Genomic DNA, 15,160 nt, shown 5'->3' with positions numbered 1-15,160 from the left:
ATTGTGGCTTTTATTGCATGCTCATCAAAACAATGCCTTTATCTTATCTATGAACACATGTTATAGGAAACTGGTGTTAAGCCCTTTGGTTTTATTACAATATAACGTCTCTTTTTTGATGGAAATCCAAGTTTCCCTTCAGTGCTGGAGAATGAGACAGTATAGTTAGATATAGAATATGTTCATCGCTGTTGAAAGTTCATTCAGTTGTTTACTTAAACCCTATATTGGTGGTTGGAAGTATGAAGTCGGACCGCTCCAAGAATCTTTACGAGTAAACAAAAAGATATTAGGGCTGTTCTCAAAGCTATTTATTTACTCAAAATTGTTGGGAGCGCAGTTTTAATCTGAAAGAACAGAACAACATTACAATTCTAAAACGAGCAAGACACAACTTAAAGACTTCTTACAAGTTCCAAGTTCCGAAGTAAGACATCTTAGTTGTTTGTATCTGGTTTGTTATTGGGTGTGTTTCTCCCTTTCTAAAAAAAATACAATTTGGAGCAAACAGCGTTGAGAATTTAGCTCGAGAAAGTTCAAAACATCCTGTCAGATACACTATTAGTCCTGGCACTGTTATGACGTTACATACCCCATTGCACTGATCTGGCTATAGTTTTGTCTTAGAATTTATTTGCTAGAATTTGTACTTGAAAGATAACTTCGTTTTTTACAAATTAAACCCTATTTATAAATGATTCAAATGTACTCAGATTTGTTTTTAAAGACTTTGGTACAAAAGTAGTTCAACTGTGTTACTTTGCATATCAGTAGCAATGCAGTGAATTACTAGGTCTACTACAGTTTATGTGATAATACCTGTGGGTGTTTTGTCCTCGAATAACCCGCGGAATAAAGACTGGAAGCTGTACAGACAGACCATTCTCTTTGCTTTGTTTATATTTGTTGTGTTTTTTTCGCACATTTAAAACAGTCAAATAGAAAAGACATGTATAAAAATAGCTTTGTTCACAGTCTGATATTGGTTATAAAGCGATGCATGACAGTAAGTTTTAGACTATGAAGATAATCATTTCTAGATGACAGAAATGTAAATAATATTTTAAAAAGCCATTAAAAATCCATGAGGGTGTACGGCCCTAAAATGAAGCACGTTGGTGCATTACTCTGAATGACTCTGTCTGTGTTCACATTGAAATCCGTAGCAGAAAATCAAAATCCTCTCTTTATAAATAAGCCTGCCAGAACGTAATTAGTTACAGCTAACAAGGTCAATTAAAGACTGGACTGAGTCCTAGGACTTTCCAGTATGATCAACAGAAGCAGCTATTCTGTAGCCTGCAAGGTTATTTACTTACTGTACTGCTTTCTAAGCAAGCCAGCCTGTGCCTGTGCATTTAGTTTAAACACATGTTAACAGGTTAGTGTTCAAAGCTATTTTGTTCCAGTGAGAAATCACACACACAGACATACCTACAGAAACTACTGGCTTACAGTTCTGCTTTAGGGACTGTGGGTGCACTAAACTGTTTCATTTGCCCTGTTCCCCAGAGCATTGATTTTCTTCTGGACGTAATCAGCACAAGCTTGAATTGAAGACCCTTATTTGAATGTATAACGTTCAGAGGATTTTCTTTGGGTTACAGTTTTGCCAGCCTCCCCCCCCCCCCCCCCCCCTCTCTCTCTCTCTCTCTCTCTCTCTCTCTCTCTCTCTCTCTCTCTCTCTCTCTCTCTCTCTCTCTTTCTCTCTCTCTCTCCACATTTGACAGCTCTTTAGCATTTGGAACTCATTGTTTGAGAAAAATAACAATAAAGTCAATGTAACTTCTGGTTCAATACACCCAGGGCAAAGGCCACGATACTGGTGGGGTCAGAGGACCACCATGGCTGTACAAACACGTAGCGGTATTAGCATGAACTATGCATGCCGTAAATTCCCCTACTTAAAAAACAACAGCAGTGTCAGTCATTTGGTAGGAGCGAGATGGTCCATATTGTACACTGTATTGAACCTTTGTTCATGTTTACCCCATAGAAGAACCTTAGTTGCTACAGCTTATTTATTTAAAATTGAGTTTGATTTATTTAGTTTTATTTGAACCCTTTGAGCATTGGTATGTGATCTGCACTATAATATACAGTATAAAAGAAATGTGTTTAATCAGTAGGTGTTCATGTTTTTGGCCACCTACTATTTTATTAAGTATATGTTCACGAAAAATGAAGTAGAATGGAGTTTTCAATGTACTGTTAGTAAGGGCAGATTCCTATATCTGTCGATATGATCTCGGCTCTCTCTTGGGCATTATTTTAAGTATCAGTCACATAACCTATCCTCTGATTGCACTAGATTCACAAAAACAGACAGAAGCAAATCAAGCTCGTTCACTGGGATGTGCCGCAGCTTAATTCTGAGTGATGGTTTTTTAAACCTGTTGTGTTTTTTTCCTATAGTCTGCTCGTTTTCCTGTTCAGAGATGAGCTTTTTAATGGCCAGAGTTCATTTTAGAAAACATGAATTGTTTACAGCATTGCTGTTTAGGTATGTAAAATGGGACATTTATTATATATATATATATATATATATATATATATATATATATATATATATTGTAAAGTAGCGGGTTATGAGAAACAGCAGGGAGGGGGTTAAAACCTCCCTGCTAGAGAAATGCACTGTTTTGATTTGTGTTCTGTTTTGATTTGTGTTGCTTTATTGTTAATTGTTTAATTGTTTTATTGTTAATTATCATCCGCACCTGGGCGTTATTGGAAATTAAGCCCAGGTGCGGAGTTTAAAAGGAGAACAGGCAGTATGCTCGAGGCTGCTGAATGGAAGGAGGCAGAAAGGAGTGCTCTGCTTCCTGGCAGTCCCGAGAAAAGGTACAGTGCAAACCTGTGTGGTTGAGTTTTGTTGGAACAGGGAAACGGCTTAGCCGTCCTGTGATAGTTAGGTTCCTGCGTGTGTAGTTAATGCTCAGAAGAGCTAGGTGTTTGTTTTGTGTATTTTGTTTTACGTCTGTGTTTATTAAAAAAAAATAGCGCGTCAGCGCTTTAAAAACTCCATTTCTTGTGTCTGGGTCGTATTCTTAAAGGGGCAACGAACCCGAGTGGGTGCAAGTCTTTTACAATATATATATATATATATAATATCTAGTGGATAAAAAACAAGACGAAAACCCACTCAAACAACCTGCTGGCACCACTTCAGCCAGGCATGTGCTAAGAATGTAATGCAGGACAGCTGTTTAGTAGCAGGTGTCCTGTGCAGGGCAGAAAGGATATTCATTCATCCTCAGGTCTCTGTTGACTACCACATGGGGAGTGGAATGCTTTGCAAATACTTCACCAGAATATAAAACTGCAAGTCATTTGTCCCAGACAAAACTGGCATTGTGAGGTGACACTCCATTCTCTCCATTGCACTACCATTTAAAAAAACATTTCCTGAATGAAAGGTCCAGTGCAAGCGAGCAAGCATGCTTCTTATGCTTCAGGACCTGCGATAAGGATGTTATTCTTCTCACGATTGCGGTATGTTGAGTTTTTCTCTTAGAAGCAAATGGCATTCGCTGTTCAAACTATTGAATGCATTCAAAATTGCAAGCATCACAATACTGTATAGTTATATGTTACATTGCATCCATCCTGATTCTATAAATGAAATACATACAGTTTGGAAGAAATGTAATGTTTAAAAAATGTACTTGTAGTCTGTGAGAAGTTGTTATTGGTTACTGAAGGGGTGGGGGCTGGGGTATCTGGGCTGGGGTCCCATACATGCATTATTGTACAGCTGTGTATTATTGTACTTTATTCACACCAGTATCATCCAAGTGAATTTATTGAATTAAGACATTAGCAAGACATGAGAAATAAAATAAGGATACGATTCCCTCTTGTTATGGCAGATTGAAAACTGTATTATTTAGTTTTTGTTTTTGCCCGGCTGCAGAGAGAAATACAAATTGGATCGCCACTCCTTGGACAGACCTGGGCTGTTTTGAGATGAGTTCCAGCAGCAGCTCCAGACGAGGGCTTTAATCTAATTACATGCTTTATTTGCAGCAATTTGTTTTTCAGTCAGTCTTGTTCAGCTGGGAGAGAACCCTGCCTCTGTGCTCTCATTTGCACCCCATTGTTCCAGAACTCAGGTTTGTGCCTAGAGTTCCATCAGGGCCTCGGAAACAAAATGAGCCAAACATGAGTTCTGTCAGCAAAAGATGACTGTATCGTAAAGGAATGAGAGGGGTGTATTTTAAAGAGATGACACTTGGAAGTCTCTACTAAAAGTTGAAGCACACAGCATACCAGCGAAAAAGACAATTCATCTCGGATGAACCCCCTAATTAAATGTAAAGGTTATGGTGAGCTAGTCTGCAAACGCTGGTTCGGAGGGTATATAGAGGACTGAAGTGGACCGGTCTACTGTACTGCAGTATCCACATGCATTTCCCTTTAGCGAGCAGCACTAGGATAACTTAATGTCACGAAAACATGTAGTTCTGAGATATTTATAAGGCATGAAATCTTTTTAAAACTCTTCCTGTTTGTTCTTGGTGAGATTCTGGACTCCATCCACACCTCCAGAATGGGAGGTAGCTACTGTGTGGGCTTGTGAGATATTCTGTACAGTAAGTACTAATAACCCAGACTGGTTCTTCATGGGTATTTCCGGCCTCGCTGTCCTGTTTCTTATCTTATGACAATATCAAAAGGACAGAGGAACCCAAAGTGTTCCCCTCCTCCACACCCCCTTTCTTATTTATATGGTAATGGGACGGAGCAGATATGGACTCTTTTAATTTCATTTACTTTGGAATTTTTCACCACTGTCTCCAGGGCTGATTTAGCATTTACTAGTAATGTTTTATAATTTTTTTTTTTTTTTGGTCTTATTTTCTTTTTCTCCTGTTACCCCGGCAACCTCTTTCACACAGAACATAAAAGAAAATAAAGGGGCTGGCATGGACCTAGGGGCGGACAAAACAATGAAGTTTGTTCATATTCAGGTCTGCCTGAAAGGTCCCCCTCTCTCCTCCCCTGACACACACACCCAAGAGGGGTTATTACAATGTACAGGGAGGGGGAAAGAAAAGAGAAAGAGTGTGAGAGAATCTGGCAATCTGAATTGTGTCAGTCTAACTAGGAGGGAAAGAAACCAATCATTTTCATTTTCTGTTTGACCTGGTGTCACAGATTTCTATTACAAAGGTCCTTGGCGTTGGTACAACATGGTGGAGGCAATCAATAAACCTCTTTACTGGAGGGTTACACAGAGCCTGCAGTGGTGTGTTTGTAGGCTTATATTTATATGCCAAGTAATTTCTCACAAATCTCTTGCGCTGTTGTGCTGCGGGGGAAAAAAAGTAGGATAGTGGTGATCTGGAACTGTCCTCTGTGGTATTGCTGCGGGACAGCACAGCGATTTCCCTTGGCCAGAGTGAGGTATTCATTTGTTCACGTCACTGGAGTGGACACCAGAAGTCTTTGCTAATGCTTCACAGGCTACCAATTTCCTCCCTGACCTCCTTTTGTTCCCCGGTGACCCTTTTCCCCCCTAAATCCCCGTGCAATGACATGCAGTGAATACCAAAGTTTGACACAGGCCAGGGTCTGGTGGGGGTTGGAAGGGTAACAATGAAGGTTGTATAGGCCTTAATCAGGCCCACAGTGCCACTTTGTCAGAGGTGGGCTGGGGGGGTAGGAATGTGTGTGCCTCTCAAAAGACCTGGATGGCACAATAACCAAGACCCAGGGGTCTCACATTAGAGGGAGAGGCGGCCAGCAGACAGCTAAAGTGTTTACCAGTCAAGAGCCCTTTAAATGCCCTGTAAGCCCTACACAATTGAATTTGGCAGGTTTCGTAAGAATCTAAGGTATTTCAAGCTATGTATTATTATTATTATTATTATTATTATTATTATTATTATTATTATTATTATTATTATTATTATTATACGGATCCTAACGCATGTGTTTTTTGTTTCCCCTTCCCTGATCTTACACCAGACTGTGACTCCTACTGCAAGGCCTCTAAAGGAAAGCTGAAGATCAACATGAAGAAGTACTGCAAGAAAGATTACGGTGAGTGCCAGGCTTCTGACAGTTACCAATTCTTGGTCATTTTATTACTGCGTAAGGAAACAGTTTAACGCTAATGGCAATTTCTTGTTAGCGTAATATTTAATAGTGGTAAATATATAAGTACAGGGAACAACTGGTTATGTTTGATTTCACCTGTAAAATGTAATAAAATAAAAGCCTGATGGGTAACTACAGCAGTTTATTGGGAGGTGGGTTTGGGGATATTTATAACAAAAATACAAACAGTGTCACTGATCTAAAACCTCACAGACTCCAGGCCCTTACGAAAATAACAGATTCATCAACACCTATTCGATTAAGTTGCTTCCCAATCGTTAATCATTGTCATAGGTGACGTGTTTGTCCCAAAAGCCATTCAGAAACCACTGGTACATGGTCGGTTGTTCTGATAGCTTCTAAAAGAGATTGGTTGTGCTGCGATACAGTAGGATACCATAATCCTTTCCAGGACATGTCGAACCTCACCAGAATCCAGAGGTGGCGTGTGAGGCTTGCTGTGCTGTGAAAAGTACTGCCATTCATACGCGACAGAAGGATTTACTGTAGATTACTCAATTGAAACACCCCGTGGAGCTTTCTCACCCAGCATGGGGTTTTCACTGATATCATGATGGAACTCAAGAGTGCAATGGAATCCTAACAGCTGCTCCTTACAGCCTGTCCTGCGAGTCGGAATTCTCTTTCCTTCAATCGTTTCCAGGAAATGTTTTGAATTGTAAATGCACTATACTGCAGCGTTGTTGTTGTTGTTGTTGTTGTTGTTGTTGTTGTTGTTTTGTTCTGTGGAGAGACATATTGGAGAGTGTTCTGCATACAGGGACAACATAAAACTGAAAAACAATGGAATCTCCAGACATGAGGTCATGTTCCTGTGGTTTTTTAAAATTCCTGAAAGTGACATCGCTTCAACTGGAGTAAAAGCTCAGCTCCACCCCTTTCTCACACCAAGAAGGGCGGTACCAGCTGGCACAACCCGGCTGGTCGGTCATGACTTGCTTCAAGAGAAAAGTAGCTTAATATGCAGAGATCAAACTGAAGCTCTGCTTATGACTCTGTCAAGCCGCTAACAGACATTATTAATAAGGAGGTCCTTTTACTGTCAGACTGTCCGAGTTCATGGAGGTGTCCAGGAGAGTTAGAGGCCGAGAAACTCGGCCAACGCCAAGGACAGGGAATTGACTTTGTGCCTTAGCCCTGCCGTCCTGTAATACTGATTTGAAACAGGGATCGTGATAGCACCAAACTGGAATGCTGCTTTCCTTATGTCATAAGCCACTCAACTCAACATAACAAATTGTTTGTTTGTTTTTTCTTTTTCCCCATGTCCTCAGTGAGCCACCTGTGCATCAAAGGCAATTACAGCAGGCTCGTTACAGTAAAAGTTACCCTCCTTCCTTTTAAGCAGATCTGAAAAAGAGCAGAGCTCAATGTTATACATATTATTCTTTCCGTTTTGCATCTTTATTATTTACGATTACTCTGCTAATGCCCTGTTGAGTCCAATTAAGTGTAGTCCAATTAACTTTGACTACTCCAGGGAGGAAAAACGCATTCCTTACCGAAAGAATGCTGTTGCTATCTAATACCATTATTTAGGACACAGAATTGGAAGTGGCCCATAAAGAACTGTGAAAAGATTTCCACTAGAAGGTCATATATTTAGTACATTCCTGTGTTAAGAAAAGGGTTGGGGACAATAAGATGCTTAAGGACACTTTCGGAATGACAGCAGGTAGCTAATTAGTAAGCGGATCAGCCCAACTTGGTGTGATGGACGGTTGCCATTTAATGATCTTAAACCCCTAATTAAGAGTGAATTTGTGTTTTCTGACGTGCCAGCACTGTATGAATCTGGCTGCAATGATTAATAATTAAAAAGCATTAGTGTTACAGGGGTTCTTCATTAAATCAGTGTTCTCTATTACTTGTAAGAAGGGTCCTGTGAATGAAACCTGCACTGCTTCCATATGGACTTACTAGAGAAAGAGCCAGACTATAAAAGTCCAGTGTAGCACTTGCTGTGTTTGTGTTTAGACTTTAAGTCAAAGTAATGCAACTGTGGCATGTGCAGATGTGCATCTGTAGAGCAGTCAGGATTAGTACAGGTAAACTATTTCAATTGAAGGGGGTGTGGGGAGCACATTTTCTATTCTGCAGCGCGAAAAATCTAGAATAACTGCCACAATCCTTAGAGATTTCTACTGAGTGCGGTGTTTGTGTAGCTGGGAGCCTGAGTTTAGTTGGCCATTAGAAACTGCTTATTGAAACAACTATCTTCATGCACATGTATCTCAGTGTAGCAGGCACACAGGTGAAGCTCATTAAAAACTCCTTCACTATATTCTCAAACCGCGTGATCTTATGAGTCAAGACTGTGAAAGCTCCATCTCCCGTGGGTCAAAATCCAAGACGATTAAGAAAAAAAAGATTCAGCGTCAAAAAATCCCATAGGCTGGATCTGTAACATGAAAGGACAAAAACTGTCTCTACTGAGTTGTGAGCCAAGCCCTGCTGAGGGACTGTGTTATTGCTGGCCGCTCGGACAAAGATGTTCAAAGTGTCATAACATCTTGAGTTAATTCCTGCTATTCCACAGTCGTAAAAAGGCAAGAAAAATAAAGGTATTACTATAGGGCTGGGCGTGAGCCAGGAACCTGCTGGTTACTAGTACTACCAGCACAATTAAGCAAGACCTCAGTGAAAGCTGTGACTCATTTGAGTTTGTTCGACCCTCAGGGGGTACATTGCTGGAATTTGGAAGCATCAGATGGCTACACAAGAGCTCTGCTGCTCGCTCTAACAGTTCTCCTCAATTACAAATTGCAGGCAATTTCCTCTCTTCCCCCAGAACCAGGGCCGGCAGAACCCTCTCCCTGCCAGGAATCTACTAATCCACTTTTTATTCAGGCTGCGATCGTCGGGGCTTTGTTGCTTACAGTGAAAGCTTTGCTTGAATGAAGGGGGAGAGCTCTTGCAAGCATAAAGCGCTTGTCGTTCCTGCTGGGAGAGGTTAGCGGACAGCCTAGCTGCTCACTTGTTGAATTCTCCTTGCGTGGGATGAATGAAAGTCACACAACTTTGATTTACGTTCCTCCTGTTAAGTGGAGGAGCTTATTGCTGGGTTATATCTTAAGTAGCATCAAAAAGGCAGCTTGGGAACCCAATCTGGTGCACTGAGAACAGGTGGAGCCCAGAGATAACAGAAAAAGGGAGCCAGTACTTTTAATGCGATGCCTGATCTCTTATGTGCACACATGAAATATGTGTGCATATTTCCAGCTGTCATGAAAAGACCTGAAATGCTTCTGCTTCTTCATTTTGACTCCCCATGCCAGCCTGCTTGCCAGGCACCTCCGTCAGCCAAGTGTGTGCCCATTTGTCTGCTTCATACAGAAATAATTTTCTTCTTTGCTTGGCGTTTCTGTGCTACCTAAAATCTACTTTGGTTAACTTTACAAAAGCTTAAATCATTTGGGAACCCGTGTTTTTTGTTGTTTTTTTTTCATCCAAATTATTAGCACGTAGATTTGAAACAGAATCCGGAATTCATAAATATTTAAAAAGCTGCAAATGTCATTTTGTGACACAATTGGAAAAGGAATGCTTTGCACACACTTTTCAAATGCATACAGGAAGAGGCTTGTACCACGGCAGGAGGCATATAGGATTTCAGGAGGCAGATTTTGACAACTTAAGGGTCCATTTAATAAGAAAAAGATATTAATGTGCAATTATAATATGGAAGGCATTCCGTAGTTTGGCAGTTTGACGGATTCTTGCACAAAGACCATGTTTTTCTTGGGTTTGTATTTTTTAAATACTGACACAGTGGCTGATGCATTGCAGGTCACATTCTTATATAACAGAGATTTGCATTTGGTAATCATCAGTAATCCACTACAGTGGGCTATGTCTGTGCTTTAGGTGAGTTGATGAAGAGACAGGGTGGGAGGTGAAATTGGACAGCTGATTTCATGCTTCTGACATTGGCCATTGTTGAGTGGAATTTTGAAGCTCTTGCGTTCTTTGCCTGTCCCCCATGGATTGTGATGCAATAAAAGCTCACAGAGTGCCTCCTAGCGGGAATAAATGGTAACAGCAGAACATAAAAGATCATGTATGAAGCAGACGTGACCAGACTTGGGTTGATCCAGCAAGCCCTCTTGCTGAGTTCCAATGAGCTCTGAATTGGTCATCTGCACACAATGCTGGTTAATTCATTATTCACAAGAGTGACACTTGTTGGTGTCTAAACTTCTGTCAAGTTTAAATTACAACTTCCTGGTTTGGTCCAGGCAATGGAGAGGCATCCTTTGTGTACCCTTCCGTTTCATCGGTGAAAATCTGTTCTTGTGGTTTTTCTGAATTTCACATTGGGTGTTTTGCAGGGGATGTGAACAGACATTATCTGATGTCATGGACACAGCCTATAGGGCTGTTGTTTGTTATTGTATTGGATGAAGAAATAAGTTCCAGTTAAATAAGTAGTGGGGTAGTGCTGGGGAAGACCTTACTCAATAAAAAAAAGAAGAGGGGGGGTCAACTAATTTTCAAATAACCTACCACGTAAAACCCCTTAGTAAACATTACAGAGAAAGAAAAGAGAACTGACCGTTTCACAGTATATTCTTTCTCACTGTGTTTCTCCATGAAGAACCATGACAGGAAAACGAATTTCATTTTTCGGTCTAAACCACTTGGTAGAAACCTTCATAAACACACAACCATAGAAATGGCTTAGCATCTGTGGGCAGGCAAGCCACCAATCATATTAATCCCGCAGCTGAGATCGTGTCTCCCAGTCACATTACAAATCACCTTAAGTACCATAAATAATGGAAACGGCATGTCTCGGACAAGTTTATATTTCCAGCACTGTCATGGAAGACTTCTGGCTGGTTGTATATCTCATGTTACTTTCCTCCAAGCCCTTGCCAAATGGCTGTTCCACACATCCTCCCCAGCGAGAAGGAGGGCGGGTCACTCCCTAGCAGGACTGTTCTCTTGTTCCTTCAGCAGTTCCCATACCAGCCTCTGCCTGCACCTTGTGCAGTGAATGCAGTTTGGACACTCACCACTCTGCATGCTTGGGTCTTGTAGGCTAGAACTGCTGATGCCCTCCTGCATTGACTATTGCACTGAATTCACTCAACGGTCTAGTGGCTCCAGCTGGTAGTGGTAAGAGCATAGGTCCCTACTTGATCGTCTGTACTGGCAGGAAAACACTGATTATCTACAGAGACCTGTTGCTGACCTACAAGACAATACAATGACTTATCCCTGTTATCTTTCTGACCTCCTCCTAATTTCTAAGCCCTTTCCTTATCCATGGCCATGCCCATTCTTTTTGTGTCAGTCAAGCTTGCCGCGCAGTCACTCGTTTTGTTACTGTGACCCCACAACCTTGGAAGAAGTCGTTAATGCCCATTGGACACCTTGGATCCTTGACCTTTTGAGAACTTGACTTAAGGCATACTTGCTTTTTGTTAACGCACTGTATTTTAGACAAAGAAGTTGTTTGTTTTAATAGTTTTGAGTGTGTTATAATTAGGCTTCTGTTTTTTGGTTTTTATTAATTTATTTTTCCGGTGCTTATTTTTATGTAAATCAGGTTTTTTTTCAGGGCTTTTGCTTTTTATATACTGTATGAATGTATTGTTTTCGGTTACTTTCCAAAACTCTTGGGTGGTTTTCTCTGTCACGATATGTATAGTAACTCACCAGTACTTGCACACTTCAATTGTACCTTCTTTCCTTTGCTGTCAGCATTGTGACTGGTCAGAATAATTAGGGAAATGGAATTGGGTAGGATCACCAAACTTTCGGCGCGTTCTTTGAGTGGAAACAGGTATGCTTTTTCCAGTGTTGAAGGTAACCCTGTATACTAAGTTGTGCTTTCTTGGTGGTAGTTTTCTACCTTTGTAGGGAAACTTGTTGGTTGAGCACCATCACCCACGATCATGCCCTATGTGAAGATACAGAAATCCTTCTGCTTTCTCATGCTTTCTCATCATTGTTGCTGAATAGTTGCACGCAACTCTCTATAAATCCTACCCAATTCCATTTCCCTAATTATTCTGACCAGTCACAATGCTGATTCTCTAACTCTCTGGTCCCTGAGGTGATGGGACTCTATGTGGGACTACAACCTGTCTCAGAATGCTGATCCTAGTGCAGTGTGACTGAGTGACCCCTGGCTCAAGGATTAAGCCCACCTTGACTCCTTTGTCCTCACTGGCTAAAAGGCTAAGGCGTGTTCAAAGTGCTTCCAACGGATAAAGAACAAAGATCCTTAACCTTATCGGATGAAGTTGTATAGAAACTGATTAAGCCGGTCCATCTTGCAATGTGTTTTCTTGTGTTGTTTTCTGTGTTGGAACTTGTTATGCAGGGAGATAGCCAGGCCTAGTCAATGGGAACTCTATGTGAAATGGATTTATTGTGTAAACATTTTGCCGTGACAGTCCTGGCTTCTCAAATCTTTTGAGTTCTACTCCTCTAGATGCTCCTTTTGCTTTTGTCCACTTATTTGTTTTATATATGCGATTGTCCAGCGTCCAGCAGCTTTATATTACAACACCAAAAAATCCACACATTTACCAAAATCTGTGAAATAAATGAGAACGCTGCTTAAATAAAAAGTTTACACAGCCCTTGTTGTAATTCTAGACTAAAACACATGGAATAATCAAGCATTGTCAAAAACAAACAAAAAACCTGGTTTATTTACTACAAGCTTGTACTACACTTTTTATAAACGTGAAACATGACACATTATTAATTACACATACAAACCAGCAGTAAAAAAAATACCGTTAGTTATTTAATACAGTTGTGCATGTAGCTGAGTTGCTTCCTGTAAGTTTTAATGACATTTAAAGTTTAGTCAATTTAAAGTTTCAGAACTAAAGTGGAAACTTTGCACTTTTGCAAAAAAAGAAAAAAACTCAGCCTGTTGATCAATATGGGAGGGCATATCCCTCCTCATTCCTATTGTGATTCTATAATAATAGCACATGGATCACCAATCCCTTGTCCATGGAGTAAAAGAAGGAGACACTTTTCAGATATAAGTGACGTCCGAATGATGTAAAATGAGCGTGTGTGATACCCAGCGGTGAACAGCAAGTGCATTTCTTCAGCAGACAACTGAACAGAAGTTGAAGCAGACGCTTCCCTCCTTCCAGCACTGCCCCACACACTATACACAGGGCACTGCTGTTTCAAATGTGTTGGTTCTGCTGTTGTGAAAGATCCACAGAGCAAGAGTGGGAGGCGATTTGACAGCTGGTGACCGATTATACTACGGGCATATATTTTAGAGCTTGTTACAGTGTAACTAAGGGGACGCAGTTTATAAAAAGGAATATTCTAGCCTAACACATAGGGGCCGACGAACAATGAACCAGAGCCTGTTCTGTTTGCAGATGCCTCACACCATAATTAAATAACCGCTCACAATGCGGTTACAGAGCGGTGTCCACTGGGGCATGCACAGAGCCCAACCAGTACCACATGAATTAACAAAGGGCCAGGCAGACCAGCCAGAGATCAGCCGCATTCATTTCATAGTTAGACAGTGGTGGTGAGGCGCCATCAGTAATTAAATGTATACTAATTTGATTATGCCGTGCTTTGCAATGTGTGGGTCAAAGACAGCCCTGCACTGTGTGAAGGGAATCAGCAGGATCCTTGGCATCGATTTGAACTGCGGGGTGTTTGTTTTCTTACTCCCTCTGTGCCTCATCATCATTACAAGCCTGCAGGCATTCATAAACCACTTTGTCTCCTTTTTAGAAAGCGAGAACCCTTTTTCTTTAGTTATGAATATAAGGTGCGTGGCCAATGTCTCCCAGTTGGATATCCTCCCTGGACGCAGCTTGCAGAATGGTGACCTCTGTTAGGTGAAACGGGGCTCGGTCAGCTGGCAGTACACCCAGTGTCTGTCATTGTCTTTGACTGCCCTGCGTCTTGGGGCAGTACTGAGGGCTGGCTTGTCCACTTCCTTCAATAGTCATTTAATTACAGTTTTATTTACACTGGCAGGTGCAATTGCACCTCATTCACCCAGGCATTTTGGCGGCAGCAGCAGATGTGTTGTAACCAAGGAGAAAACTATATGCAATCCCATATTTAAAAAAGTGTTTAAGTAAATACATTGTAACAAACCAGGATTTTGAATCCTCGGGTGCAGGATTTTTTTTTGGAACATTTAAAAGTTCTTCAGTGGCGGATCTAACTACTGACATCCTTCATCTCAAAGCCCTCTAATATGCAGAGATCTTTCCATTATACATGCATATTTTCAACTATATATGGAGTTGAAGGACTGTTAGTATTCAGATCAACCAGAGTTTAATTCAGGGCCAATAAAAAGGACAACTCTTATTTAGGGCTGGTAATGGGTTCAAATTGAGAGCTAGAAGGTACAGTCAAAATACAGTGAAAAAATACTTAATTCTTAAACAGTGTCTTAGTTTAACCTGGAAAACCCCTCTCTTTCAATTTCTTTACTTCTGCTTAGTCTTAGTAAACAAACCTACAGCTATGGCCAATTTTGCATCACCTAGTATTTTAGGATTTAGACATTATAATAAATAAATAAATAAATAAAACTATATGAACATAATTTTATTTACTTAATATCATGTAATCAAAGAAACTACAAAATGATATCGCAAAAATTTACTGGAAACCATAATAGTAATACAGTATTTCAAATTAGATTTTGAAATGTCACATTTTTCAATTTTTGTCAGTTTTTTGTTAAGTAAAACTACAAAGCGGTATGTCATTTCAATATGTTAACGTAACATTATTTAGCAGGTTTCATTCGACTTTATGAAGCGAAATGAGTTAATTCTAGGGTGCTGCAACACTTATGCATCCAGCGGTACAGTATATTTAAATGTTCTGAAATGTTAACATATTATTCTCTTCGTGTTTGTGATTTTCTGTCTCTTGAAGGCCCCCCTGGTCATCGCCATGGCTCTGTTAGACAAATAAATCATGAAAGCATCTCCCAGTTACTCTGTGTGCCAGCAGGTCCTTGTTCTGAATCTCAGATATGTCACTGAGTCAGGATTCTTAA

General features: G+C 40.5%; 1 protein-coding gene across 2 annotated transcripts in view; it reads left to right on the top strand.

The window, feature by feature from the left end:
• LOC117424151 (netrin-1) overlaps positions 1-15,160 on the top strand; it is an 80,700-nt gene that overhangs the window by 56,754 nt on the left and 8,786 nt on the right. For both annotated transcript variants that reach the window (XM_034040268.3, XM_058992322.1), the window contains exon 6: positions 5,974-6,048. In XM_034040268.3, the coding sequence (XP_033896159.1) occupies positions 5,974-6,048 (75 nt within the window). The remainder of the gene's footprint in view (positions 1-5,973; positions 6,049-15,160) is intronic.

Source organism: Acipenser ruthenus, chromosome 19, assembly GCF_902713425.1.
Source record: "Acipenser ruthenus chromosome 19, fAciRut3.2 maternal haplotype, whole genome shotgun sequence".
In the NCBI taxonomy this organism is placed as follows: Eukaryota; Metazoa; Chordata; class Actinopteri; order Acipenseriformes; family Acipenseridae; genus Acipenser; species Acipenser ruthenus.
This window is presented reverse-complemented; position numbering and strand designations above follow the sequence as displayed.